Raw genomic sequence first — 27,891 nt, 5'->3', positions numbered from 1 at the left:
CTAGTCTTCAAAAGTGTTTCATTAGCTGTAAAGAGCTTTGGACACCTGGTGCTTACGAAAGGTGCTATATAAATGTGAGTTTTTTTTTCGCGTGTAGCTGTGAGCTGCTGCCTTGAGTTGCTGCAGATATCAGTTTGATATAACGGAGAAGCTCACTGGACCAGTCGGGGCAGCTAGGAGTCGGTCCTGCTGGGAATGGGTCTGGAATCACAGGCCAAACCGAGGAAGGGTGGCAGATTTCCTTTCCTGTTGGGCGTTTAGGAGCCAGTTGCATTTTTACTGATAGTTGAATGGCCCCCTGGTCAGGCATCGCTACAAATGAAAAGGAGGGCACCATAAATAGAAGTAGTCTGGTCAAACTGAGTTGGTAACTTAGGTCCGCTTTAAATTAGAGGTTGGATGGAAAAACACATGGTGGTTGGGCATTTTAGGGACCCCTGACCTGATGCTGCTTGACCCATTCAGATTGTGTTGCTTGCTTTAGGCTGCGATTGGCTTGTCTGCATTCCTTACCAGCAATGGTTGGATTTGTGGTGTGGCGGGTAGAGAGAGCCAGGTGCAAAGAGGAAGAGGGCACTATTTTACACGGTTGTTACCAGAATGACACAGGGGCTGGAAGGGTTAAATTAGGAGGACAGGTTGTGTAGACTACCCATGTAGACCCTCAAGGAAGACCCAAGGGGTGGCATAATCGAGATTCATCCAGCTAAGAAGTTAACGGAGTAATTGGAGAGAGAAACTATTTCCTGTGGTGAGGGAGCTCAGGGTAAGGAAAACAGAACCTTTAAAATCAGAACCAGACTGGCCAGGGATGATGTCAGGAAGCCCTCTCTCACACAAAGGGAAATGGAAATCTGGAACTCTCCACCCAAAAAGCTGTTGAGGCAGGAGGAGGTCAACTGAAAATTTTTGAACTGAAATTTATAGATTTTTGCTAGACAGTTGTGTTAAGGTTTGCAGAACCAAAGCAGGTACATGAAGTTAAGATACAGTTTTGATCTAATTGAATGGCAGAACAGGCTGAAGGGGGCTGAATGGCCAACTCTTCCTAAATTCTGGTAGCTGGTAAATTTTAATTTCATAATTTATTCAATTGAATTTAGCACTACAGTGTAAGTTACCGTTGGTAATGGATTTCAGAATCTTGCTACAAACTAATGCAATGTGTAGCATTCAGATTGTGTTTATGTTCTAACATTTTCAGCTGGACTCTCAGGGTGTCACTACCCAGGAAAGTGATGGTCTGTTTGGACAGAGTGTCACAGGTTTGCAGGAGGAATTACAGAGCAATCTGAACCCTGTTGTGAGCCTGTTTGATGAAGAGGATGAGGAAAATCTGGAGGGTACGCTCAATCAGTGCAGCCTGGTTAACGATGAAAAGGTAAAGTGCAGTGTAAAAGATTTCTTGAGAATTAGTGTTTAACATCCGGCCACCCCAAAATCATTTATTTTTTCCCCCCTTCAGCTTCCCGAGAGTGGTGTTAGTACCAGGGTGTTCCAGGATGAGGAGCTGCTGTTCAGTCAACACCAGCAGAAGGACAATGACCCAGATGTCGACCTCTTCGCTGATGCCCTGAAACCAGAGGTGAGCTCTAAACTCGGCTGTTAACTGGGTGACCCTCTTGATGCATCACCAAAAGCAGGTGCCTGGCTCATGGAGCAGGTCCACCAGCCTAGGAGATAAGTCCATCCTGCCCGCAGTGTACTGTGCTGTGGGCTTGCAACATGTGAGAATCTAATGTGATGGGAGTTGTGCTTGTTGATGCTCCTAATGTTGCAGTTCCACACTGCAGCGTAGTCACGGTGATTGCGGAGCTGAGCGCCTCCCCTCTTGGCACTTCACACTGTGGGTGAGTTAGGGCCAAGGTTAGACGGATAGGAGTTGCGGGTTCGATTTCTGAGTGTCATGATGGCCTTTAGGTGCTGGTTCACTTCTCTGGGCCTCATATTACGAGGCAGCTTCCGAAGTATTCCAGAGTTAACCTGAAATAATATCAAACTGATATAAAGGAAAGCTCTGTTCATGCCTCCTGACTCTGGGCTTATGTGGCAGGTTAAAAAGTCAGGGATAAAGCCTCCGGATAACTCTCCACCTGCACCTCAGACCAAAGCCGTGGAGCTTCCGAGCAGCGATCTCTTCGATGGAGCTGACAATCTGTTCACCTCAAAGGTAATAAAAAAAGTAACTGCTGGAAATCTCCAGTAAAATGCTGGAAATAGATGGTGGAATGGGTAATGTGATAAAGGGATAAACATTTTAGTTAGAAGCTTCATTGGAATTCTTTACAACTGGTATTCCTAGCCAGCTACCATTTTAATCTGCTTTTGAAGTCGGGTGCTTCTCACAGTATCATGGTATCTTTACAATGCAGAAGGAGGCTGTTTGCCCATCGGGTCTGTACTGGCTCTCTGAAAGAGCGTTCCATCGAGTCCCGCTCCCCTGCCTTATCCCCGTAACCTTGCACATTCTCTCTTTTCAGGTAGCAATCCAATTCCCTTTTGAATACCTCGATCGAACCTGCCTCCACCACCCTTTCAGGAAGTTTGTTCCAGACTCCAACCACCCTCTGGGTGAAAAAAATTTTCCTCCCATCACATTTACTCCTTTTGCCAATTATTTTGAATCTGTGCCCCTCTAGTTCGTGATGCTCTCTTGAGTGGGAACAGTTTCTCACTATTTACCCTATCCATGCCCCTCAGGATCTTGAATACCTCCAACAAGTCTCCTCTCAGCCGCCTTTTCTCCAAGGAAAATAGTCCCAAACTCTCCAATCTATCTTCATAGCTACAGTTCCTCATCCCAGGAATCATTCTTGTGAATCTCCTCTGTACTCTCTCCAATGCCTTCACATCCTTCCTCAACTATGGATTCCAGAACTGGATGCAGTACTGAAGATAAGGCCTAACTAGTGTCTTATACAAGTTCAACATGACCACCTCACCCTTGTACTCAATTCCCCTATTAATAAAGCCTAAGATACTATATGCTTTATTAACTGCTCTCTCAACATGCCCTATCATCTTCAATGACCTATGTACGAATACACTGAGGTCCCTCTGTGCTTGCAGCTTCCTTAGAGGCTCTCCCTTTATTTCATATTGTTTCACCATATCTTTTCTGCCAAAATGAATCACCTCATACTTCTCTGCATTGAACTTCATCTGCCACTTGTCTGCCCAATCTACCAACAGGTCTGTCCTTTTGAAATTCAAGACTATCCCCATCACAGTTGACAACATTTCCAATCTTCGTATTATCTGCAAATTTTGAAATCATGCCCGGCACACCACAGTCTAGGTCATTGATATATATCGAGAAGAGCAAGGGTCCCAACACTGACCCCTGAGGAACCCCACTACAGACCTTTCTTCAATCTGAAAAACAACCATTTATCACTACTTTGTTTCCTGTCACTCAGCCAATTTCTTATCCAAGTGCCTACTTTCCTTTTTATTCCATGACCTAGAATCTTGCTCCCAAGACTGGCATGTGGCACCGTCTCAAATGCCTTTTGAAAATCCACATAGACCTCATCAACAGCATTTTCTTTATCAACCTTCCTTGTTACCAACTCAAAAAACTCCAAGTTACTTACACGTGATTTTCCCTTGATGAATCCATGCTTGTTTTTCTTAATTATGCTGCTCTTGTCTAAGTGATTATTGATTTTTATCCTGTACAATAGTTTTCAAAAGTTCCTCTACCACTGAGGCCGAACTGACTGGCCTGTAGTTTATGTTTGCACCCCTTTTTGAACAAGGGTGTAATATTCACAGTTCTCCAGTCATCTGGCACCTCCCCTGTGTCTAAAGACTGGAAGATTATCACTGGTGCCTCTGCAATTTCCACTCTCATTTCCCTCAGCGCCCTTGGATGCATCTCATCTGGTCCTGGTACCTTATCTATTTTAAGTAAAGATAGCCTTTCCAACACTACCTTACTCTCAATTGGAAGCTCTTCCGGTGTACCAGTTACCACCTCTCTCACCTTGGCCTGGTTAGCAAGTTCTTCCTTTTGTAAAGACAGATGCAAAGCACTAGTTCAACACCTCCGCTATTTTTCCTACCTCCACGTGCAAGCTCCCTTCTTTGTCCCTAACCGGCCCTTCTCTTTCTTTTACTACCCTTTTATTATGTACAAGCTTATAGAAGACCTTGGGATTCCCTGTTATGTTCTCTCAGATGTTAAACTGCAAAATGGATTAAAACAAGCTTTTCAAAATGAACACTATTTCATCTGTGCAGTGGGAATGAAACAAATGAAATGGCCCCGAGGTTAACTTTTATTGATCGGCAGGAAGGTGTGTTGCAGGTTACCGTACAGCACAGGCCTCTTCAGATCGGAACCCCCGAATGGACTGATGGGATAAAAGTACCTCTGTGATTTTCCATTTATTTCCCTGCTACCCAGCAGCTGAACCAGGCTGAATATAGAAGGTTCAGAGGGGAGGTGAAAAAGCAAATGAGAGAAGCGAAGAGGGAGTATGAAAAGAGACTGGCAGCTAACATAAAAGTCTTCTGTAGGCATATAGATAGTAAAAGGAGGAGTAGGGCCAATTAGACACTCAAAGGGGATTTACACATGGAGGCAGAGGGTATGGCTGAGGTGTTAAATGAATACTTTGCATCTGTCTTTACCAAGGAAGAAGGTGCTACCCAGGCCATGGTGAAATAGGTTATTTATGCACTGGATAGGTTTAATATTGGTTAGGAGGTAGGTAGGTATTGGATCGACTGTCTGTACTTACAGCACATTTCCTTAGATAATATCACCACCTTCAACACCCCTTTGTTCCTTTTGTCTGTGACATCTTTTGATTATCTGCTCCTATCGCTGCTTGCTTGTCCCTACAACCACAACCCCCCCCCCCCCCCACCCAAATTCTCTCCCCCCACCCCCCCACCTTAAACCAGCTTATATTTCACCTCTCTCCTAACTATACTCAGTTCTGCTGAAGGGTCATGAGGACTTGAAACGTCAACTTTTTTCTTCTCCACCGATGCTGCCAGACCTGCTGAGTTTTTCCAGGTAATTCTGTTTTTGTTTTGGATTTCCAGCATCCGCAGTAGTTTTTTGCTTTTATGTCTGTACTTAAAGTTGATAAAGAAGAGGGACCAGCTGAGATGTATCCAAGGATACGGGGAGTGGAAATTGCGGCAGCATTGGCCATAAGGCTTCAGTCTTCCTTAGACTCAAATGGTCCCAGAGGAGTGGAGAATTGCAAATGTCCAACAAAGGGTGTAAAGATAAGCTCAGCAACTACAGGCCGGTCAGTTTAACTTCGGTGGTGGGGAAACTTCTAGAAACAGCAACTTGGGACAAAATTAATAGTCACATGGACAAATGTGTGTTAATTAAGGAAAGTCAACATGGATTTTTTTAAAGGAAAATTGTGTTTAACTTGCTGAACGTTCTTGAAGGCAACAGAGAGGATTGTTGAGGGCAATGCTGTTGACATGGTGTACATGGACTTCCAAAAAGCGTTTAATGCAAAGCTGCACAACAGACTTGTGAGCAAAGTTATAGTTCATGGAATAAAAAGGAAAGTAGCAACATGGGGGCGGAATTAGCTGAGTGACAGGAAACAGAGAATAGTGGTTAATGGATGTTTTTCCTGCTGGAGGAAGGTTTGTAGTGGTGTTCCCCAGGAGTTAGTGTTGGGACCCTTGCTTTTCCTGAAGTATATTAAGACCTTGGTTCACAGAGCACCGTTTGAAAGTTTGTGGATAATACAAAACTTGGAAACGTTGTGAGCTGTGAGGAGGATAATGTAGAACTTCAAAAGGACATAGAAAAGTCGGAGGAATGGGTGGGCGGGTGGCAGACGAAGTTCAATGCGGCGAGATGTGAAGTGGTTCATTTTGGTAGGAAGAACTTGGAGCGACAATATGAAATAGAGTACAAATCTAAAGGGGGTGCAGGAGCAGAGGGACTAGGGTTTATATGTGCATTAAGCATTGAAGGCGGCAGGACAGGTTGAAAGCACAGTTAATAAAGCATACAGTATCCTAGACTTCATTAATAGGGACAGAAGAGTACAAGAGCAAGGAGGTTATGTTGAGCTTGTATAAGGAACTTGTATAAGACACTAGCTCGGCCTCCAGCTGGAGTACTGTGTCTAGTTCTGGGCGCTGCACTTTAGGAAGGATGTGAAGACATTGGAGAGACTACGGAGGAGATTCACAAGAATGATTCCAGAGATAAGGAACTTCAGTTGTGAAGGTAGATCCCAGAAGTTGGGACTGTTTCCCTTGGGTGAAAAAGACAACTGAGATGAGATTTGGTAGAGGTGCTCAAAACCATGAGGGGTTTGGACAGAGTAGATTGGGAGAAACTGTTTCCACTCGTGAAAGGATTGAGAACGAGGGGGCGCAGATTTAAAGTAATTGGTAAAAGAAGCAAAAGTGATATGAGAAAAACACTATTTCGTGCAGCCAGTGTTTACGGTCTGGATGCACTGCCTGAGAGTGTGGTGGAGACAGGCTCATTTGAGGCATTCAAAAAGGAAGTAGACTTATCTGAAAAGGAAGAATGTGCAGGGTTACGGCGAGAAGGGGAGGGAATGACACGAAGGAAATTTGCTTATTTGGGGAGCCAGTGCCGTCATGGTGGGCTGAATGGCCTTCCGCGCTGTAACAATTCTGATATTGGAACCTGTCGCCTAAGTGATATTGGGCCAATCACAGTGATGTGCTGGTGAGTTTAAAACTGCTGTGTGGTGCGGATTGAGTCCCCACAAACCAGCCGAGAGTCAATTGGCATAAACTGGGTAGGTTTTAAATAATTCGCAAGTTTCATTGCTGACATTTCAATTTTTATTTCCATGTGAAGGCACAGTCCGCGAAGGCAGCTTCGTCCACCGCCAGTATCTTTGAAGACAGTGTAGATGAGGATCTCTTCGTGGCTGTTCCTAAGAAGCCACCTGTGGCACAAAAGGTAATTCTTGGCATTTACAAACATAACGAAAAGAAGGTTTAATATAAGGCCATCGAGCCTGCCCTATCCAGGCAATAGGGCTACCACATCCACTGATGGTCCATTGCTTAACCGCACCCTCTCCTTCGTGAAGGCAAGGTATAGTGAGCTGTGGAACTGCAGCTATTTCAGCGAAAAGAAATCCCCTTAAGACAGTCATGCAAGGTTCAGGAATCCAGTAGCCCAGGTGACCTGGCCCTGCCACGTAGGAACTGAATTGCAGCAAAGGACACCTGTAATGACCCCCCGCCTCCCTCTTTTTTTCTTCCATTTTGAAAGAAGCCAATGCTTAAAGGAACAGGGATTTCGCAGGTTACCGCCACCAAAGCCAGTGAGCATCCCAAGGAAGCACGAGATGGAGCACTGAACAAACAGAGACCAGAGGAGAAGGAAGTAAGGACGCTTCATGTTTCTTTAGGTTTTGAATGCAGACAGGCGCCACTTTGCGTGTTTCCCCAGGTGAAGCAACATAAACCTTTGTTTTGCTGTCACCCCTGGTGATGTGGGTTTACACTTCCAGGTAACCTTCAGCACACCAGCGCAACACACAAGTAACTGAGCAAGTGTTACAAATCATGTAAGCTGCAGCACTGCTGCAGATCTTTGTGATGACAATGGGTATTCACAAATATCATAAAAATGTGTACTATAGTGGCACAGAACAATTCAGTGTTTGGCATTTTTGCCCAGTGTTTGATGTTTGGTATTGAAGCTGACTAACTGACTGATTTTAATCTCCCGATTTTTCCACCCCCACCCCCATCCACAGAAACTCACCAACACAGGTCCCATTAAAACAAAAGGACCTTCCTCTCGGATTGGAAAACTCCAAGTAACTGTTTTTGTAACTTTATTTTATCTCGGGATTAATAAAATTCTTCTTTTTCCACCTCTCCACTTCTTGCTTTTTGATGTTACGTCGACTTCAGAAACCTGTCCTCCGCATGCTGTCTCGTGTTGGCGCTGAGCAGTGTAAACAGGAGACATGCCCAAGTCTGTCCTCACTGTACTCGCATCAGCAGCTTACAACTGTCAAGTCGAGGGAAGCCGGGTATAAATGGGTGCTCGGGGAAGGGAATAAAAATGAAAGTTTTGAACTGGCTGCCTTTTGGGAGTAAACCAGACCTGACTCACCAGCTTTTGGAAAGATGGATTTGCATTTATATTGCGCTTTACACGACCACTGGACTTCTCAAAGTGCCTTACAGCCAGTGAAGTACTTTTTGAACGGTAGGGCAGAATTTTATGGTCACATCGCAGCAGGGCAGGAACATCCCGGGGTGGGGGTGGTGGGGGGGGGCTGTAAAATTCCGCCCTTAGTCACTGTTGAAATGTAGGTAACATGGCACCCAAATGCGCAGAACAAACCCTCTCAGACATCAGTGTGATAATGACCAGGTCATCATCTGTTTTTGAGATGTCAATTGATTTAAACATGGGCCAGTACACCACGGAGAACTCCTCTCCACCAACCCCCCCCCTTCAAAATGGTGCCGTGAGATCTTTTACATCCGCCCTCATCTGAAAAAAGGTACCTCCAGCAGTGCAGCACTTCTTCAGTACTACACTGAGCATCAGACACTAGATCTTTGTGCTCAAGCGCTGGGATGGGACTTGAATCTGGAATCTTTTTGACTCTCGGGTAAGAGTGCTATCCATTCAACCATGGCTGACACACTCCGGCTGTGCACGTTGGGAATTCTGGGATCACTCGGGGTTTTGTCTTTTTTTAGGCCTTTCCAATGCTGTTGGGGTGTAGTTTAATGGCTGCTCTAGTATCTCACCCAAGATGTTGTTGAAGATTGTTTGACGGTTGTTACAGCCAAGACTGATCCCGTTCTTCTCACCCAGTCAACTTGTGTGCACTTTCTGATGGGGGGCGCCTATTGATTTACTCTCCCCTATCTCTATTAGCGCAGGGACACTGAGGCTAATTGCAGTACCTGAACGGCTGCTGCAGCTGAACCCCGCTATCTTGCCACAAGCTGGGATTTGGGTCAAGAATCTCCTGGTCTAAGCAGTTTAGTCCTACATTGGGTGGTGTCTTTGCCAACTAGAGAGAATGGCACAGAATCTAGGAACGCATATCGGTTAACACCTCGTGTTGGCCTTGGGGGTGTTCTTGACTCTCGAGTGGCCGTTGTTTGGTTAGCATTGATCGCGAGGAGGAAACGAGCTTAAGATGGGTGACCAGCGAAATTCGGAGCCCCTGAATAGCAGAGATTTGTATATAGGCAGCGGATTTGTGACTTGACAGTTTGAGTTGGACTTTGCTTCTCTTCTGCAGCCTCTGCAGCATCACTGCTCTGTGCGTTCTGTCTGCTCCAAGTAAAGCGCAGCAGCAAACAGTGAACTTTGTAAAATCCTTCCCAGCTGAATATAAAGCTGCATGTTTGAGTTGGTGCACAAAGGACAACAGGCTTTGGAAACAGTTCCTTGTGGATCAGTTATTGAATATTAAATAGCTATCAAATCTTCACTGCTTAAAAACTAATAAGACTTCAGACAGCTTTTAACTATACAGCAATAACAGTATGCACATGCTTGTCTTGTTTCCTCCTATTCCCCTCTCTCTTTTGATTTCAGTTTTGTAATTTCATATCTGGTTACGTCCAAGGTTCCCTAATTTTCCTCTCTCTTAGGCAAACTTGGCGATTAACCCAGCGAGCCTCCTGCCTGGAGCTTCACCCAAAGTTGCCGTTGTGACATCTGGGTCAGTGTCACCTTCATCTCCACCTGGCTCGCCTTTGAGTGAGGCCACATCTTCAGCTTCAGGACCAGCTGTGAGTGACGGCGCCAGTGTGAGTTTCGATCAACCGATGCAGGCGAACACTTTGACCAATGTTAATAAGGTAAGATGTGGCAAAAGTCGAGCATTTTGATTAAACGTTTAGCTTTGTGTTTTAATTGTCTCGACATGAGTATAGAAGTGAAGTTCATTTACAGAAGTTGCAACGTGATTTAAGTGCTGAGGGAGGAGCCAAGACATCAATTCAAAGACAATAAGGATGTGTAACTTCTTCTGTTGCATTTGTTTGGCAGCTTTCTGAATTAAATGAAGGTATTCAAATAACATGAAGGATGGTTTACTTTTACTGGGATATTTATCAGTCCGCATTTCAATAACTGCAAGTGATCTGAAGTCTTTAAAGAGAAACGAGAAAACTGGAAAAATATAAGATAAATCCGTGAAAAGTGTTTTTTAAAAATCTAGCTTAGCACTAAGTTTCAAGATTTTTTTAATTAAAGGAGTTAGCATAATGCAAAAACTGTGTACGCATTGTGTTACTGCTGCTACTGTTTGTTCTTTTACTGTTAAATAAGACTGTTTGGTAATTAAAGCCAAAAACGAGGTCGGGTTTGGTCTTCTCTCCTGTGCCTTGTTCAGCTCTGGGCACCACACCTTAGGAAGGATATATTGGCCTTCAAGGGAGTGCAGCACAGATTCACCAGGATGATACCTGAGCTAAAAAGGTTGAATTATGAGGACAAGTTGCAAAGACTAAATTTGTATTTCTTCAAATACAAGAAAGAAGGATTTGCATTTTTCTAGCATCTGTTACCCGTTACAGGACCTCCACAATTACAGCCAATGAAGCATTTTAGATAAGGTTTCACTGTTGTTGTATAGGAAATTTGGCAGCCAATTTGCACACCACAAGCTCCCAGAAACAGCAGTCTGGTGATGATCAGATAGTCTGTTTCTGTGATTGAGGGGTAAATGTTAGCCAGCTCATGGGGAGTAACTTCCCTGCTCTTCTGAATAGTGCCCATGGGATCTTTACGTCAATCTGAGGGGGCCTGGCTTAATGTCTCCTCCAAAAGACGGCACCTCTGACAATGCAGCGCTCCCTCAATTATGCACTGGAGTGTCAGCCATGAAGGTTAAGGGGTGATCTATTTGGGATTATGAAGGCGATTAAAGGATTTTATAGGGCAGAAAGGAACTATTGCCTCTGGTGGGAGAGTCCAAACAAGGTGAGACAACCTTAAAATTAGAGCTCGGCCATTTTAGGGGAGATGCCAAGAAGCACTTCAGACACAACATTGGAAATCTGGAACGTTTCAAAATTGAGATTGATCGATTTTGTTAATAAGGGTATTGAGTTATGGAACCAAGGCGTGAGGTGGAGTTAAGATGCAGATCAGCTGTGATCTGGAATTGAATTCTGGAATAGGCTTGAGGGCTGAATGGTGGTCTCCTGTTTCTATGTTGGTGAGAATCCTGTAGTGCCAAAAAGTAGAGCCAGTGTCTGCAGCAGGAGTTCTCTTAGTCCAGGTGTTCCTCCGAATTCACTGAGACATCAGGGTTTGCGGAAGCATTCTCGAGGCTGGAGGGTACCGGGGACGTGTATGCAAGCAACCTGAAACCCTGACGCCAAAAATATTGAGTGAGAAGGGTAGCTGACCTCAAACAAAAAAAAAACACATGATAAAATTGAGTGTGATGTGAAATGTATTACTGAAATGAAATTGGAAATTAAACTGGCCCCATTCATAAGGTTTAGAATAAGTATTGTGTTAGTGCCATGCTGTTTATGCTGTGCGCATGTGTTAGTGAATATATTGTTGCTAACTGCATGGCAAACATGAAGAATTAGCATGGCCTTGCTTTGCAGTTAGGGTGCTATAGTATTTGTTGTCCAGTGTTCAAATTGGAAATAATGAGGCATGTTGGATTATTTTGTGAAGAGCATGACATTTCGAGGGTTTGGGATGGGAGGGGATCAGTGGGGTGGGGGGAAATGCTCATGGATCAGGGAATACAAGGAGGTATGGGAATTGGAAGCACGTTGCCTGTAAGACTGTTGGGGGAGGGAGCCTGCATGTACTTGGGGGTATTACAGGGATCCTGAAAGGCCTTTTCTTTAGCAGGATTACTTGAGCCTATAAAAACAGAAAATGCTGGGAAAAACTCGGCAGACCTGACAGTATCTGTGGAGAGAGAAGCAGTTAACGTTTTGATGCCGTATGATTCTCCAGAGCTAAAGAGAAGCAGAAATGTGATGGATTTTATGCTGTTTGAGGGGGGTGGAGCAGGTGAAGCAGGATAGAAGGTCAGCGATAGGTGGGGGCTAAGGAGAGATTGACAAAGATGTCATGGGCACCATCATTAACACTCTTTGTCTTGTGTCCATGACATCATTGTCAATCTCTCCTTAGCCCCCACCTATCGCTGACCTTCTATCCTGCTTCACCTGCTCCACCCCCCTCAAACAGCATAAAATCTATCACATTTCTGCTTCTCTTTAGCCCTGAAGAAGAGTCACCCGGACGCTAAACGTTAACCCTGTTTCTCTCTCCACAGATGCTGCCAGACCCGCTGAGCTTGTGCAGCATTTTCTGTTTTCATTTCAGATTTCCAGCATCCCAGTATTTTGCTTTCATCTTACTCGAGCTTGTCCTTTTTTTTTTCTTGTAGAGCCGTGCAAGAGTAGGGCAGAAACGTCGACCTCCAACCAGGGTGGCACGGAGACTGGCAGCTCAGCAGTCCGACGAGGTAGAAGACTTGGACCAGAGGTTGGAAGTCGACAGCGCGAGCAGTATTGCGGACTTTTCGCCGACAGGCCTGGCCCAAAAACCAAATCCGGACAAGAGGCCGATGGCAAAGTGGGCACTGCCACCTGAGCCTTCACCCGGTGACGGTGCTGGCCCTGCCCCTGCCCCTGCCCCCGCCCCCATTGCAAAACCGCCAGTGCATTCTGACCTCTTCAACTCAGACAATCTGTTCAAACCAAGTTCGACACAGGAGCTGAGTCCTGCAGCTGGGGCACGGGAGGACCTTTTGCCCAAGGAGGAGCCAAGCCAATCGATATTTGCACCGAGCAAAGATGATCTTTTCCAGTCCAGTAAACGGACTGTGAAGAAACCCAAACCGGTGGCTTTCCTCGAAGAGGAAGGTGGTGAAGATCTTTTTGGGATAGCAAAACTAGGGCAGACTAAACCAGCGGCACAAAAGAGTTCAAAAACACTAGATATCTTCGAGGTAAGCATTTTATTGATTAAAAAATAGATGTTTGGCAAACCTTGTTTTCTCGCCTTACATGACACGTGAAGTGACAGACGATGCTGCTTTTCTGTTAACTTTTTGACCTATTTTCTTCCTCCTCCCCTCTCCCTTCCTGAAAAGTAGTCGGTCAAGTTGCCAGCAGTTTCTGAAGAACTGGCAGCCTCTCTGCCTCAGCCAAGTGGCCCTTTGAGTGTAGCTGGCACGTTGCCACGTTCTTGTACAAGAGCTTAACCCAATCCCTGGCCTTTTCCATATGCTTCCCTTGGCCTCCAGACATGGATCACTGGACAGCAGCCATGGCCGAAACCAATGAAGATGTGCTCATAGCCAGGCCATGTGCCCTGGTCATGCCTTTGGACTGGGGTTCACAGTAGGGATAATTATGGTACAGGAGCTTTCTGGGAGAATCCGTCGTATTCATCATAAAATAATAATAATGTCTTTTAGCACTGAGGAAGTTTGAATTTTAAGACACTGGGTTTAACCAGAAAATTAGTTTTGCTCAAAAAGACGCATGGCGTTGACACTTTTCGCCCTGCACTCATCAGGACAACTCGCGAGAACACCAAATGTAAAGGGAACAACAATTTATACTGCATGAGAAGAGAGTGCTGATTGGTTGGCAAGTGGACTCTGATTGGTGGGGGTGTTGCCATGGAGAATGCACCAGTTAGTGAAATTAGTTAGTGAGCATAGGTTGTCCTATTAGAGCTGTGGCCCCCCCCCACCCCTCCCAGGTCAGACTCGGTCTGAGTGGGCCTGGATAATGCGGCCCTATTTTCTTATAGGAAAATGTCTTTCAAATAATTGCCTGCTGAAATGATCCTTTTCCAGGACGATTTGTTTTCCACGGAATCTGTCACCTTAACCAAGAAGAGCAATGAGGGGAGCACTGATGTCGACCTCTTTAGTGATCATGTCGACATATTTGCTGATTTAAAAGTAGCACCAAAAGAGAAGAAGAGCAGAAAGAAAGTGGAAACCAAGTCTATATTCGACGATGACATGGGTATGTAATTATTGGATTAGAAACTCTGGAATGCCTCCCTAAACCCCTCTGCTTCTACCTCACTCCTCTAAGACACCTTAAAACCTACCTCTTTGACCAAACATTTGGTCATCTGACCTAGTATCGCCATGTGGCTCGATATCGTGCTTTGTTGACATTTCTGTGAAGCCCCTTAGGATGTTTTATTAAAGGTGCTATATTAGGCGAGATGATGGCATAGCGGTAATGTCACTAGTCTAGTAATCCAGAGGCCCAGTCTAATGCTGTGGGGACAAATCCCACCATAGTAGTTAGTGGAATTTAAATTCAATTAATAAATGTAGAATTGAAAGCTGTTCTTGGTAATGGTGACCATGAAACATCATTGATTATCGTAAAAACCCATCTGGTTCACTCATATCCTTTTAGGGAAGGAAATCTGCTGCCCCTACTTGGCCTGACCTCCATGTGACTTCAGAGCCACAGCAATGTGGTTAACTCTTAACCGCCCTCTGAAACGAGCTAGAAAGCCACCCAGTTGAAGGGCAGTTAGGGATGGACAACAAATGCTGGCCTTGCCAGCGACGGCTACATCCTATGAAAGAATAAATAATATAATTCTTGTTGAAATGGTGCATACCTGACATCCTGCGATGTAGCATAGAATCATAGTTTCATAGGCCTATCGTGTTATCTGCTGGCTCTTGTCAGAGCCATCCAGTTAGTGCAGCTCTTTCCCCATGGCCCTTTATTTGCCTTCAAGTATTTATCCAATTCTCTTTTCAATGTTAATATTGAATCTGCTTCCACCACCCTTTAGACAGTGCATATCCAGATTATCATAACGCACCTCTGGTTTTATTGACAATCACCTTGAATCTGTATTCTCTACTTACTGACCCTTCTGCCACAGGAAACTGTTTCTCCTTATGTACTGTGTCAAAACTGCTCTAGATTTTGGACACCTCCCTGTAACCATCCCTGCTCTAAGGAGACCAACCCCAACTTCTCCAGCCTCTCCAAGTAACTGCATTCCCTCATCCCTGATACCATGTGAGTAAATCTAACCTGCACCCTCTCCCTGGTCTTGACATGTTTCTTAGTATAGTGTCCAGAATTGAACACAGTACTGCAGCTGCCGCTTAACCAGTGTTTTATAAAGGTTTCGTGTAATTCCCTTGCTCTTCCTCTATTCATAAAGTCAAGGTTTCTATAGTCTTTTCATGTTGTTTCATAACCTTCAAAGACACATGTACATGCACCCACAGGTCTCTCTTACTACAAACTCTTATCAGTTATTTTATATTGCCTCACCTCAGCCTCCCTCTCCAAAATGTATCACTTCACAATTCTCTATTAAATTTCACCTGCCACATTTTACCAGTCTCTGTTTCCGCTTTAGTTTGTTACTATCCTCCTCACTGTTGACTGAATTTCTATCACCTACAAACTTAGAAACTATTGCCTTAATACCCAAGTCCAGGTCATTGAGCAGCGGTCCTAATACTGGAGAACACCACTGTGGATTTCTTCCAGTCTGAAAAACAAATGTTCACCATTTCTTTCTGCGAAAGAGACATTAATGTTTTGCAGGAAACCAGTTGGCCCATTACACTGGGTGAAAAGAGCCTTCCAACTGGTCCTTTCCTCATGTCATTTTAAAAAAGAATTTGCTTTCAAATGTTCATTCACTTCCTTTTAAAATGTGCCCTGGTTCCTGCTCCCATTAGTGTTGCTGTGAGATGGTTCCATATTCTAACAACACTCTCCATCAATAAATAAATGCTCTGAACTTCTCCCTTCTTTCTTGTGCTCTCTAGTTAATGACTCCATATAAATAGGTTTTTTTACCTTATCAGGACTCTTTATAATTTTACAAATGTGAGATTGACTCTTGGCTTTTTCTCTCCAAATGAAATGGACCCTTTCTCTAGTCTTTACTCATAACTAAAGCCTCTCATCCTTTACATCACCCTCATGAATCTCTTCAGCTTTTTTTTCATGGGATGTGGGTGTCACTGGCAAGGTCAGCATTTGTTGCCCATCCCTAATTACCCTTCAACTGAGTGACTTGCTAGGCCATTTCAGAGGGCAGTTAAGAGTCAACCACATTGCTGTGGGTCTGGAGTCAGTCACATGTAGGCCAGACAAGGTAAGGATGGCAGATTTCCTTCCCTAAAGGGCATTACTGAACCAGATGGGTTTTTGACAATCAGTGATAGTTTCATGGTCACCAATACTAAGACTAGCTTTCAATTCCAGATTTATTAATTGCTGCCATGGTGGGATTTGAACTCGTCCTCAGAGCATTAGCTTGGGCCTCTGGATTGCTCATCCAGTGATATTACCACTACACCACCGTCTCCTCCAACCTTGGATATCCTACCTAAGTACCACACAAACCCCTGGACACACATCTGTCCTGAGTGGAACACTTTGGAAGCGGCTGTTGGGTAGGGTTGTGAGAGGGTGGGAGTATGTATGCACACTGTTCATAACAGCGGCTCCATTCTTTCTAAAAGTTTCTTTACCTGGTTAAAGACGCATTTGGAAAAGATTTGAACATTAAGGATGAAGGAAATGCCACTGTGCTCATCAAGCCAGACCCCCATCTGCCCTATCACAATCTACCTCCTATAGTGAGCAGAAATAAAAGAATGAGAGGTGCCCAGCTAACCATCATCACCACCTAGTAGGTGGCAGAGCAACTAACTTGCATTTGGTGTGGTAATCACATCTTTCAGGATTAGGAAAAGAACACTGGACCCACTAACCCATCTGGTTTCAATTGTGTTCTGCTGCCCAACTGTCTGTTTCAACCCCCACTTTTTCTCATGGCCTTTAAAAGCACAGATTGTGTTTGTGTGTCAATTCTTCCTTTTATTCTACTAATTATCACTGTTTGGGTGTTAATGGTTCACCTGGACCAACTTTATCAATTCTCTGGTAACTTGGTGGTAGTGCAAGGCCTCGATATTGGGTGCTATTTCTGTATATTGTGGGGAACAATTAAAATTGCTTTCTGATCTTTGAATGCTGGCTGGTTGTTGGAAATGTGCAGGTGTTCCCTACCTCACTGCTTGCTTGCAAGAATGAGCCGAACTTTTCGTCCAATTTAAAGTAACCTCGCGAGGGGCTCCCTCGCTTTGAGGTTTTTTTGTATCACTCTCTTAGGTCAGGCTGCTGAATGAGTGAGATGTCATTGGCCACTTTAATACAACCAGTTGGACAATGCGAAAGAGTTATACAACTGAGTGCCGCTTCTTTGTTTCTAGATACTAGGGACCAGGGGGTTGAGTTTTTGTTTATCTAAATTGCTTTGATCTTTTATTTCAGATGATATTTTTGCTTCTGCCATGCCCTCAGCGAGTAGCAAGAAACAATCTAAACCCAAGACCAAGTCAAAGCAGGCTGCTGCTCCAACCACACCGGGTAGCAAAGCCGTGGACATTTTTGATGATCCTTTGAATGCTTTTGGGCCATAAGATTTGGTGAAGAGCACTGTTATAGAATTACAGGGAGAAGGCGGTGGGGGAGATGGAGAATGCTTTTTTTTTTACTGTTTAACACAGGAAGTGTTGCATTGTACCGAATGAAGAAATACTTTGTCTGAATAACATTGTGGCTAAACCATAAACAAAAGCGCGTTTCCTTAATCGTGAGCACTACTGACTGCTAATGCAGACTTCAGCTCTTGCCTCAGTGGAAGGGACAGTGTGGGTGCAACTACCTTTTTGTTTTCAAGATATGACGGTATGTTCACAGTGGTTCTGAACATTTCACACTCATTTGCTTTGTACTCTGGACCTGTGATGTGATCCTTTCTTCTCTTTTTCTCCACCACTCTGTACCATTTGTTGGTTCCTTATTCATTAAATCTGGTATCGTTCGTCCAAGTTCCAATCATCATCCTCGATTTTTAAAAAAAAATATATATGTGAGAATTCTTTCTCAACTCAGTTTGTGTAACGATGGAAGGTTTTAACATTGAGCTTTAAGCACCTCATCTAAAAGCCAGTCACTTGGGTTTGTCATTCATCTGATGATCTTTGCTCATTGAATTTTATTAAATTCACCTGTAAATTTTTGTGACATCAGGTTTGAGGTTTTTTCTCGTGAACTGTTCCAAGTTTCCAGACGGGAAGCATTAATAAGATCAGTGCAATATAATGTAAATAGTTCTCCTGAAATGAAAGACATGGTTCATAAATAAGTTCATTGCAGGCTTACAGAGGCTTACAATAGATTTTATGGCATTTATTGAGATCATTGTGTTGAGATCATCAAATTGCTGTTGTATCTGTTCCCTTCACACTTTGGTTCTGTTTAATCCTGTTTTGAGTTTGAATTACTCTGTTTAATCCTGTCTTGAGTTTGAATTACTCAGAAAAATGAAACTGCACAGTGACAAAGCTTTGCAATAAATCTAATTCATGTCCAGCATTTTCTAGGAAGTGTTTGCTTGGTCTTTGGGTTGTATTTCTTTTGAGATTTATCTTCTTGCATATGGGCAGAGAAACAACCAGCTGCCTCGGTGATAGCAAAGCTGAGGACATTTTTGATCCTTTGATTCAAGTTAAGCTTTTTGATCCAAGTCAAGCTTTTGGGCCACAAGATTTGGCGAAGAGCACTGTTATAGAATTACAGGGAGGAGAGGGGGGAAAGATAGAGAACATTTTTAACTGTTTGACACAGGGAGTGTTGCACTGCACCAAATGAAGATACTTTGAATAACATGGCGGTTAAACTATAAACAAACATGCTTCTTTAATCATGAGCACTACTGACTGCTAATGCAGACTTCAAGGAGTCTATATGTAGTCTGCGATTGAGTCTGTCGGATGCAGAAATGTCTAGTTCAGTCCCCCTGTTTGTGCTGATCTCAATCAGGGCTCCCTTGCCTGATTCCTGCCTGCTGACATCTGCTGGAAGTGTACCTGTGAACTCTGGGATGAGGACAGTTTGGTTAGGAAGTGGAACACTCTGCCCTGTGGACGGGGAAGCTAGATGAGTACGTGAGGGAGAAAGTAATGAAAAGGATACGGTGATGGGATTGGGTGATGTAGAGTGCGTATAGACGCGCTGGGTCAAATGGTCTGTTTCTGCATTATAAATTCCATGTAGGTCAGGATTAGCTATGATTTTCCCATCCACAGTTGAATGTCTCAAAAATGACTATCTTCAAAATAAAAGCTGAGGAGTTCCAGAAATGGATTTGGAATGAAGTTGTAGAGGTTTATTGGTTGATGCAACTGTATTCGTGCGCATATTGAATGGGACAAGCAGTAGAAGCCAGACAGCAATCCAGTTATCTTCCGGTATTAGGACCAATAAAAACCATTGGCGCGGAAGTCAGTCATTGGCTTTTTCTGCTCCTCCTTGATGGAGTACAACTCTAAGGACACCATGGTGACCCAAGTGGCCATTCAACATCTGTGAACGTCCATATTTGTGTTGGCTGGTTATTCAATAATGGGGAACATCCCATCTGAGCTTCAGAGCTTCCACCAATTAAACTTAAGCTTTTCATTACTGCAGTTTTAAAGTTCGCCCCATTCCTTCCCGTGGCCTCTGGTTAGCTGTTGCTCTCTTCCTGCCCCCAAACTCCATGCACCTTTACTGCTTTGGCCTTCATCACAAAATGACAGTACAGGCATTTCTTCATCAAAAACACTACAGGTCATGTCTTTAATGGGTATGGCTTTTAGGTCTGGTTGGTACTTAAGGATTGGAGGCTGGTGATTTTGAACAAGATCTTAAGGTTATAAATGTGTATTGCTTTTTATTCATTTTTGGGATGAGAGCATTTATTGCCCATCCCTAATTACCCTTGTGAAGGTGGTTCTGAGCTGCTGCCTTGAACTGCTGCAGTCTATCTGATGTCGGTGCACACCCACAGTGCTGTTGGGGAGCACTACTTGCAGTACTACACCCAGTGTCATATCGTTTGGTAGTATAGAACTTGAGTATTGCTAATGTAAAGGGAGCAACAGTTTATATCGTATGAGAATAGTGTTGATTGGTTAGCAAGTGGACTCTGGTAGAGATGTTGTTATGCCATTGCAACGCCTCTACCAATCAGAGTCCACTTTCCAACCAATCGGCACTCTTCTCATACAGTATAAATTGTTGTTCTCTTTACATTCTTGCGAATTATCCTGATGAGTGCAAGATGAAAAGTTTCAACAAAATTTTTTTTTTTTTCAGCAATACTGATGTCATTTTAATGATGCTATTGAGGAGAAGGCCACCTGAAAGCAGTACAGCTAAAGGTGATGCAATAAAGCTGGTTAACTATAGGCCCATTAGCATAGCCTGGAATCAGTAAAATGTTCAATGGTATAGTTAGGAATTCCTTAAGACCAGTTAGACAGAGAAGGCTTCACTGAGGAAATGCAGTTTTCAGAAAAGAAGGTTGCGCCTTACAAATTTGGTAGAATTTTTTTGAAGTCATCAGGTGAGTAGATGGAAGTAACGCAGTAGACATCACCTATCTGGACCTTTAGAAAGCTCTAGTAAAGGTACAGCAAGAAGATAGTTCACAAGATGGAGACGGTAATATCCTGCTCAATGGATTAAGAATTGGCTGACACTGCACAGGATGTTGACAATAGATTTGGTTACACATTACCAATGTGTACACATTACCAGGTGGTGTCTCGTACCGGTTGATTTTAGGACTTTAGCAACTTTACTGTTTTTATTAATGACTTGGATGCAGATGTTGGGGGAAGTGATCAGTAGGTTTGTGTGTGGCTTAAATGCAAGAGTCAGAACTGTAGGAATGTTCAGCTATGGGCAGATCTCAATGGGTTGAGGAAATGGGCCCATGGCTGGCAACTGATCAACTTAAAAGAATAGTGTTACACACATGGGAGGACTAATGCTAATTGTATATATACACCCCCAGCGCAGAATTGAAGCCAGTGGTGAAAGAAAGATCTGGATGGTACGGTACAGCACTCTAAGGTTCATGTCCAATGTCTTGAAGCGGTAGTTAAAATGATGAGGCTTCTAGGATGTATTCACAATTTAAAACTACATTTTTTTTTTAGATAATGGGTGAAAGTGATTGGAACAGTGTATGAAAAAGCAGGTTGCTGAAGATGCATTCAGGGTCCTTGGTGAGTAAAGGTTAGTTAAAAATGGGGCACTAGTGTGGAATGGTTAAAGGTTTATAAAGATAAGGAGGGTTTGTGGCATGGATGAGTGGAGCCCAAGGAAAGGGACCTGTTGACATAGTGAATAATGAGATGAATTGAAGTGGTTAGGAGTTTGGGAATGGATTGATGAAGTAAGAGTTAAGTCTGTGAGAAAATGAATGGAAATGAGTCCCTGAGGGAGATGAGAATCTACAGAATGATTGGAAGTCAAGATTGGGGAAGAATGATAGCCAAGGCAGCTGAGCCTCAATCTCGGCAACAAAACAAAGTCTAAGAGTTCTTGACCTTGGATGGAAGTCATTGAAGCAGGAGGTCAAAGGTCTTTCACATTGTGAAAAGAAGTTTGCTATTGTCCTTAACCCTCAGGGATGATATTGATGTAGTATTAAATAATCGTTTGGTATATATAGAACTTGTGCTGCTGAGAAAAAGAGACATGCTATCAAAGCTTTTCATCTTGCACTCAGCAAGATAGCTGGACTGATTATGCTAAGAATTACACAGAAAACCAATCTAAGGCTGTCATTTTGGCTCATAGCGTGGCTCACTTACACACGCTAGGAGCCACATATATTCACACACAGGGCCCTGTCCTTTGCAGACAGAAGGAACGTGTGTACACATTGTACTTTTTTAAACTGAGCAAAAGCTTAGGGAACAGTTATTCCCTGGTTCATTCCCTGGGGCAATGCCCTGACCAATCAGAGTTGACCTGCGTGGCTTGAATTTGAGCCAAGTTGGTCAGTTAACTGATCCATGCTGCATTCCCCAAGGCAACGTTCCACCAATCGGAGTCCACTTGCCAACCAATCAGCGCACTCTTCTCATGCAGTATAAGTTGTTGTTGTTCCCTTGTTACTGTTGGTAATTTTTTGTGAGCTATCCTGATGAGTGCAAGATGAAAAGCTTTGATAGCCTGTCTCTCTCTTTTTCAGTGATGTAGCATCACCAGCAGAAGAAAGAACTGGGTATTAAGGTGGATGAGTCAAATCTGGTCATGGACAAACAGATTGGTTCTGTGTCAAGCTTGTCAGGAAAATATAATTTCAGAATGTTATTGGAATTTATCATAAGGCAGGAATGTGTTTGTGAGTGTTAATTGAATTAAAGACAGCTGGTCTGAAGGCTTTGATGTGTCAAGAAGCTAGGTTTGAAATGTTAAGTAGGTAAAGATGACTGAAGTTTTGGAATATGAGGTATAAAGGGAGAATTCACATTTTTAGATAAACCAGAGTCATTTGAATTTCAAAAGAGGTGGTGAAATGTTGCACTTAGCCAGAAGAAGCCAAACAGTGTGTTTATTTTTCTCAAAGCTTACTGATAAAAATGATACTATGAAAGATTTTTATTATTAGAAAAGTAGAGTTGAAAAGACATATTGGGACAATGATATTTACATTAAAAAGGGAGAAACCTGTATAAAGGAGATGAGGTGATGTGTAAGAGAAAGGAATTCTAAGATCTAACAAGCGTGAAAAGCCTCCAGCCTTTAGGCCTCAAGTTGCTGTCTATATGAACTGAAGTGAAGAAAACTCACCTTGAATTCGACTGTTCAGGGTATCATGTTACTTTGCCTGAGTCTTTTAAAATCTATGTGTTTTACTGTTGCCTTAACCGGAGGTGTATCTGGGAGTTAGATTAACTAGGGGAGCCAGGAGTTATCGTAGTAGTAATTTGTAAACCTATGTATGTGCTTAAAATCATTTCTTTTATTAATAAAGGTTTAATTTTTGTAAGAAACCTATAAGACTTGGTGGTCTTATTACTAAATCCAAGGCATGCATCTCGAAATAAATACAAATTGTAAAATAGTTATAGCAGTTTTTTCAAGTCTCCCTCTGGGATTTGAACAGTTCAGCATTTACCATCCGATGGGCCATAACAAAATTGGCGGTTCTTTGCGGGAATATATTTGAAATTCCTGGATTGGTTTGGAGTTGGTGAATCTTAAGGTTGAGTATGAGAAGCACTTTGAATTCAGGAGTTAGTGCGAGGTTTTTTTAAGTGGTGAGACTGCAATATGGCTTTGGCAGTTGCTAAGACTTTTCTGGGAATTGAAGTTATAACTTTGGTTTACAAAAGGCAAATTCATGGGATCACGTTCATGGGATGTGGGCTTCTCTGGCTGGGCCAGCATTTATTGCCCATCCCTAGTTGCCCTTGAGAAGGTGGTGGTGAGCTGCCTTTAAAAACCGTTGCAGTCCATGTGGTGTAGGTACACCCACAGTGCTGTTAGGAAGGGAGTTCCAGGATTTTGATCCAGCGACAGTGAAGGAACGGCGATATATTTCCCAGTCAGGATGGTGAGTGACTTGGAGGGGAATTTCCAGGCGGTGGTGTTCCTATCTATTTGCTGCCCTTGTCCTTCTAGATGGTAGTCGTGGGTTTGGAATGTGCTGTCGAAGGACCCTTGGTGAATTCCTGCAGTGCATCTTGTAGCTGTTACTGTGTATTGGTGGTGGAGGGAGTTGATGTTTGCAGATGTGGTGCCAATCAAGCGGGCTGCTTTTTCCTGGATGGTGTCAAGCTTCTTGAGTGTTGTTGGAGCTGCACTCATCCAGGCAAGTGGAGAGTATTCCATCACACTCCTGACTTGTGCCATGTAGATGGTGGACAGGCTTTGGGGAGTAAGGAGGTGAGTTACTCATCACACAATTCCTAGCTTCTGACCTGCTCTTATAACCATGGTATTTATATGGCTAGTCCAGTTCAGTTTCTGGTCAATGGTAACCCTCAGGATGTTGATTGTGGGGGATTCAGCGATGGTAATGCCATTGAACATCAAGGGGTGATGGTTGGATTCTCTCTTGTTGGAGATGGTCATTGCCTGACACTTGTGTGGTGCGACTGTTACTTGCCACTTGTCAGCCCAAACCTGGATGCTGTCCAGGTCTTGCTGCATTTGGACATGGACTGCTTCAGTATCTGAGGAGTCGCAAATGGTGCTGAACATTGTGCAATCATCAGTGAACATCCCCATTTCTGACCTTATAATGGAAGGAAGGTCAATGATGAAGCAGCTGAAGATGCTTGGGCTGAGGACACTACCCTGATGAACTCCTGCAGTGATGTCGTTGAGCTGAGATGACTGACCTCCAAGAACCACAACCATCTTCCTTTGTGCTAGGTTTGACTCCAACCAGTGGAGAGTTTCCCCCCTGATTCCCATTGACTCCAGTTTTGCTAGGGGTCCTTGATGTCACACTTGGTCAAATGTGGCCTTGATATCAAGGGCAGTCACTCTCACTTCACCTTGTGAGTTCAGCTCTTTTTTTGTCCATGTTTGAACCAAGGCTATAATGAGGTCAGGAGCTGAGTGGAACCCAGTGAACAAGTTATTGCTAAGCAAGTGCCACTTGATAGCACCGTTGATGACCCCTTCCATTACTTTACTGATGATCGAGAGTAGACTGATGGAATGGTAATTGGCCGGGTTGCCTTCGTCCTGCTTTTTGTGTACAGGACATACCTGGGCAATTTTCCACATAGCTGGGTAGATGTCAGTGTTGTCATTGTACTGGAACAGCTTGGCTGGGGGCACGGCAAGTTCTGAAGTACAGATCGTCAGTAGTATTACTGAAATATTGTCAGGGCCCATAGCCTTTACGATATCCAGTGCCTTCAGCTGTTTCTTGATATTACGTTGAGTGAATCAAATTGGCGGAAGACTAGCATCTCTGATGCTGGGGACCTCCGGAGGAGGCCAAGATGGTTCATCAACTCGGCACTTCTGGCTGAAGATTGTTACAAATGCTTCAGCCTTATCTTTTGCACTGATGTGCTGGGCTCCTCCAACCTTGAGGATGGGGATATTTATGGAGCTTCCTCCTCCAGTGAGTTGTTTAATTGTCCCCCACCATTCACGGCTGGACTGCAGAGCTTATATCTGATCCGTTGGTTGTGGGATTACTTAGCTCTGTCTATCACTTGCTGCTTATGCTGTTTGGGATACAAGTGGTCCTGTGTTATATCTTCACCAAGTTGACACCTCATTTTTAGGTATGTCCAGTACTACAGCTGGCATGCCCTCCTGCACTTTTCATTGGACCAGGGTTGATCCCCTGGCTTGATGGTAATGGTAGAGTGGGAGATATGCCATCCATGAGGTTACAGGTTGTGTTTGAGTACAATTCTGCTGCGGCTGATGGCCCACAGTGTCTCATGGATGCCCAGTCTTGAGTTGCTAGATCTGTTCAAAATCTATCCCTTTTATCACGGTGGTCGTGCCACACAACACAATGGAGGATATCCTGAATGTGAAAGCAGGACTTCGTTTCCACAACATCTGTGCGGTGGTTTCTCCTACTGATACTGTCATGGACAGATGCATTTGCGGCAGGCAAGTTGGTGAGGATGAGATCAAGTAGGTTTTTCCCTCTTGTTGGTTCCCTCACCATCTGCCGCAGACCCAGCCTAGCAGCTATGTCATTTAGGACCTGGCCAGCTCGGTCAGTAATGGTGCTATCAAGCCACTCTTGGTGATGGACATTGAAGTGTCCCCGCCACCGCCACCCCCCACCCTCCCCTCACCCCGACCAAGAGTACATTCTGCACCCTTGCCACCTTCAGTGCTTCCTCCAAGTGGTGTTCAACATGGAGGAGCACTGATTCATCAGCTGAGGGTCGGGGGTGGTATGCAGTATGTGGTAATCAGCAGGACGTTTCCTTGCCCATGTTTGACCTGATGCCATGAGACTTCAAGGGGACCGGAGTCTATGTTGAGGACTCTTGGCAACTCCCTCCCGACTGTATATCACTGTGCCACCACATCTGCTGGGTCTGTCCTGCCGGTGGGACAGGACATACCCAGGGATGGAGATGACAGTGTCTGGGAAATTATCTGTAAGGTATGATTCCGTGAGGATGACTATGTCTATGTCAGGCTGTTGCTTGGCTAGTCTGTGAGACAGCTCTACCCATTTTGGCACTAGCCCCCAGATGTTAGTAAGGAGGACTTTGCAGGGCTGACAGGGTTGAGATTGCCATTGTCATTTCCGGTGCCTAGGCTGATGCTGGGTGGCCTGTCCGGTTTCATTCCTATTTTGTGACTTTGTAGCGGTTTGATACAACTGAGTGGCTTGCTAGGGCGTTTCAGAGTCAACCACATTGTTGTGGGTCTGGAGTCACGTGTAGGCCAGGCCAAGCAAGGACGGCAGATTTCCTTCCCTAAAGGACATTCGTGAACCAGATGGGTTTTTACAACAATCGACAATGGTTTCATAAAAACAAAAAGCTACTGCGGATGCTGGAAATCCAAAACAAAAACAGAATTACCTGGAAAAACTCAGCAGGTCTGGCAGCATTGGTGGAGAAGAAAAGAGTTGACGTTTCGAGACAACATGAACCTTCAACAGAACTGAAGTATAGTTAGGAGAGGGGTGAAATATAAGCTGGTTTAAGGTGGGGGGGCGGGGGGAGAGAGAAGTTGAGGGTGGGGTGGTTGTGGGGACAAGCAAGCAGTGATAGGAGCAGATAATCAAAAGATGTCACAGACAAAAGGATCAAAGAGGTGTTGAAGGTGGTGATATTATCTAAGAAAAGTGCTAATTAAGAATGGATGGCAGGATACTCAAGGTACAGCTCTAGTGGGGGTGGGGTGGACAGACTAACAATGTATTAGTTGTAGATTTAAAAATAATGGAAATAGGTGCGTTTCATGGTCATCATCAGACTTTTAATTCCAGATTTTTATTCAATTCAAATTCCACCATCTGCCGTGGTGGGATTCGAACCTGGGTCCCTAGAGCATTACCCTGGGTTATCTGGATTACCAGTCCAGCAATAATACCATTCTACCATCGCCTCCTCAAATAAAGCTAAGTTAATGCAATTGGCAGATGAGTTATAATTAGAGTTACCTGCAGGGGTAAGAAAATCAAACATGAGGGTATAGCACAGCATTTGAAATTACATAACATAAGAACTAGGAGCAGGAGTAGGCCCTTCAGCCCCTCAAGCCTGCCCCACCATTCAATAAGATCATGGCTGATCTGCCCCAGGCCTCAACTCCTCTTTCGTGCCAGCTCCTCATAGCCCTCAACTCCCCGATATTTCTAAAATCTATCTACCTCCCCTTTAAATACTTTGTGATCTACCCTCCACAACTCTGAGATAGAGAATTCCAGATGTTCACTACCCTTAGAGAAGAAATTCCCTCTCATCTCAGTTTCAAATGAGTGTCCCCTTATTCTGTAACTGTCCCCGAGTTTGTGATTCCCCCACTAGTAGAAACATCTTAACATCTACCCTGTCAAGCCCCCTCAGAATCTTGTACGTTTCAATAAGATCACCCCTCATTCTTCTAAATTCTAATGAATAAAGGCCTAACCTGTTTAGCCGTTCTTGATAAGTCCACACCTTCATCCCAGGAGTCAGCCTAGTGAATCTCTTTTGAACTGCCTCCAATGCCAGTATGTCCTTTCTTAAATACGGGAACCAAAACTGTACACAGTATTCCAGGTGTGGCCTCACCAACATCCTGTACAATTGTAACAAGACTTCCCTATTTTTAAACTCCAACCCCCTAGCAATACAGGCCAAAATTCCATTTGCCACCTTAGTTACTTGCTGCACCTGCATGCTAACTTTTTGCACAAGAACACCCAGATCCCTCTGGGCTGCACTTTTTTTTAGAGTCTCTCTCTGTTTAAATAATAGTCTGCCTTTCGATTCTTCCTACCAAAGTGCATGACCTCACACTTTCCTACATTTAAACTCCATCTGCCAAGTTTTTGCCCACTCTCTCAACCTGTCT

General features: G+C 44.0%; 1 protein-coding gene across 10 annotated transcripts in view; it reads left to right on the top strand.

Annotated features, from left to right (window-relative positions):
- Nucleotides 1-18,417, top strand: part of washc2c (WASH complex subunit 2C) — a 67,574-nt gene extending 49,157 nt beyond the window's left edge. For 4 of the 10 annotated variants that reach the window (XM_078530617.1, XM_078530620.1, XM_078530623.1 and 1 more), the window contains 10 exons: nucleotides 1,205-1,381; nucleotides 1,466-1,585; nucleotides 2,054-2,170; nucleotides 6,833-6,937; nucleotides 7,256-7,369; nucleotides 7,746-7,808; nucleotides 9,619-9,828; nucleotides 12,399-12,962; nucleotides 13,821-13,995; nucleotides 17,311-18,417. In XM_078530617.1, coding sequence (XP_078386743.1) covers nucleotides 1,205-1,381; nucleotides 1,466-1,585; nucleotides 2,054-2,170; nucleotides 6,833-6,937; nucleotides 7,256-7,369; nucleotides 7,746-7,808; nucleotides 9,619-9,828; nucleotides 12,399-12,962; nucleotides 13,821-13,995; nucleotides 17,311-17,459 — 1,794 coding nt within the window. In that variant the 3' untranslated portion in view covers nucleotides 17,460-18,417. The remainder of the gene's footprint in view (nucleotides 1-1,204; nucleotides 1,382-1,465; nucleotides 1,586-2,053; nucleotides 2,171-6,832; nucleotides 6,938-7,255; nucleotides 7,370-7,745; nucleotides 7,809-9,618; nucleotides 9,829-12,398; nucleotides 12,963-13,820; nucleotides 13,996-17,310) is intronic. The other 6 variants (XM_078530627.1, XM_078530621.1, XM_078530618.1 and 3 more) reach the window with 5 other exon arrangements.
- The last annotated feature ends 9,474 nt before the right edge of the window (nucleotides 18,418-27,891 follow it).

Source organism: Cetorhinus maximus, chromosome 27, assembly GCF_964194155.1.
Source record: "Cetorhinus maximus chromosome 27, sCetMax3.hap1.1, whole genome shotgun sequence".
In the NCBI taxonomy this organism is placed as follows: Eukaryota; Metazoa; Chordata; class Chondrichthyes; order Lamniformes; family Cetorhinidae; genus Cetorhinus; species Cetorhinus maximus.
This window is presented reverse-complemented; position numbering and strand designations above follow the sequence as displayed.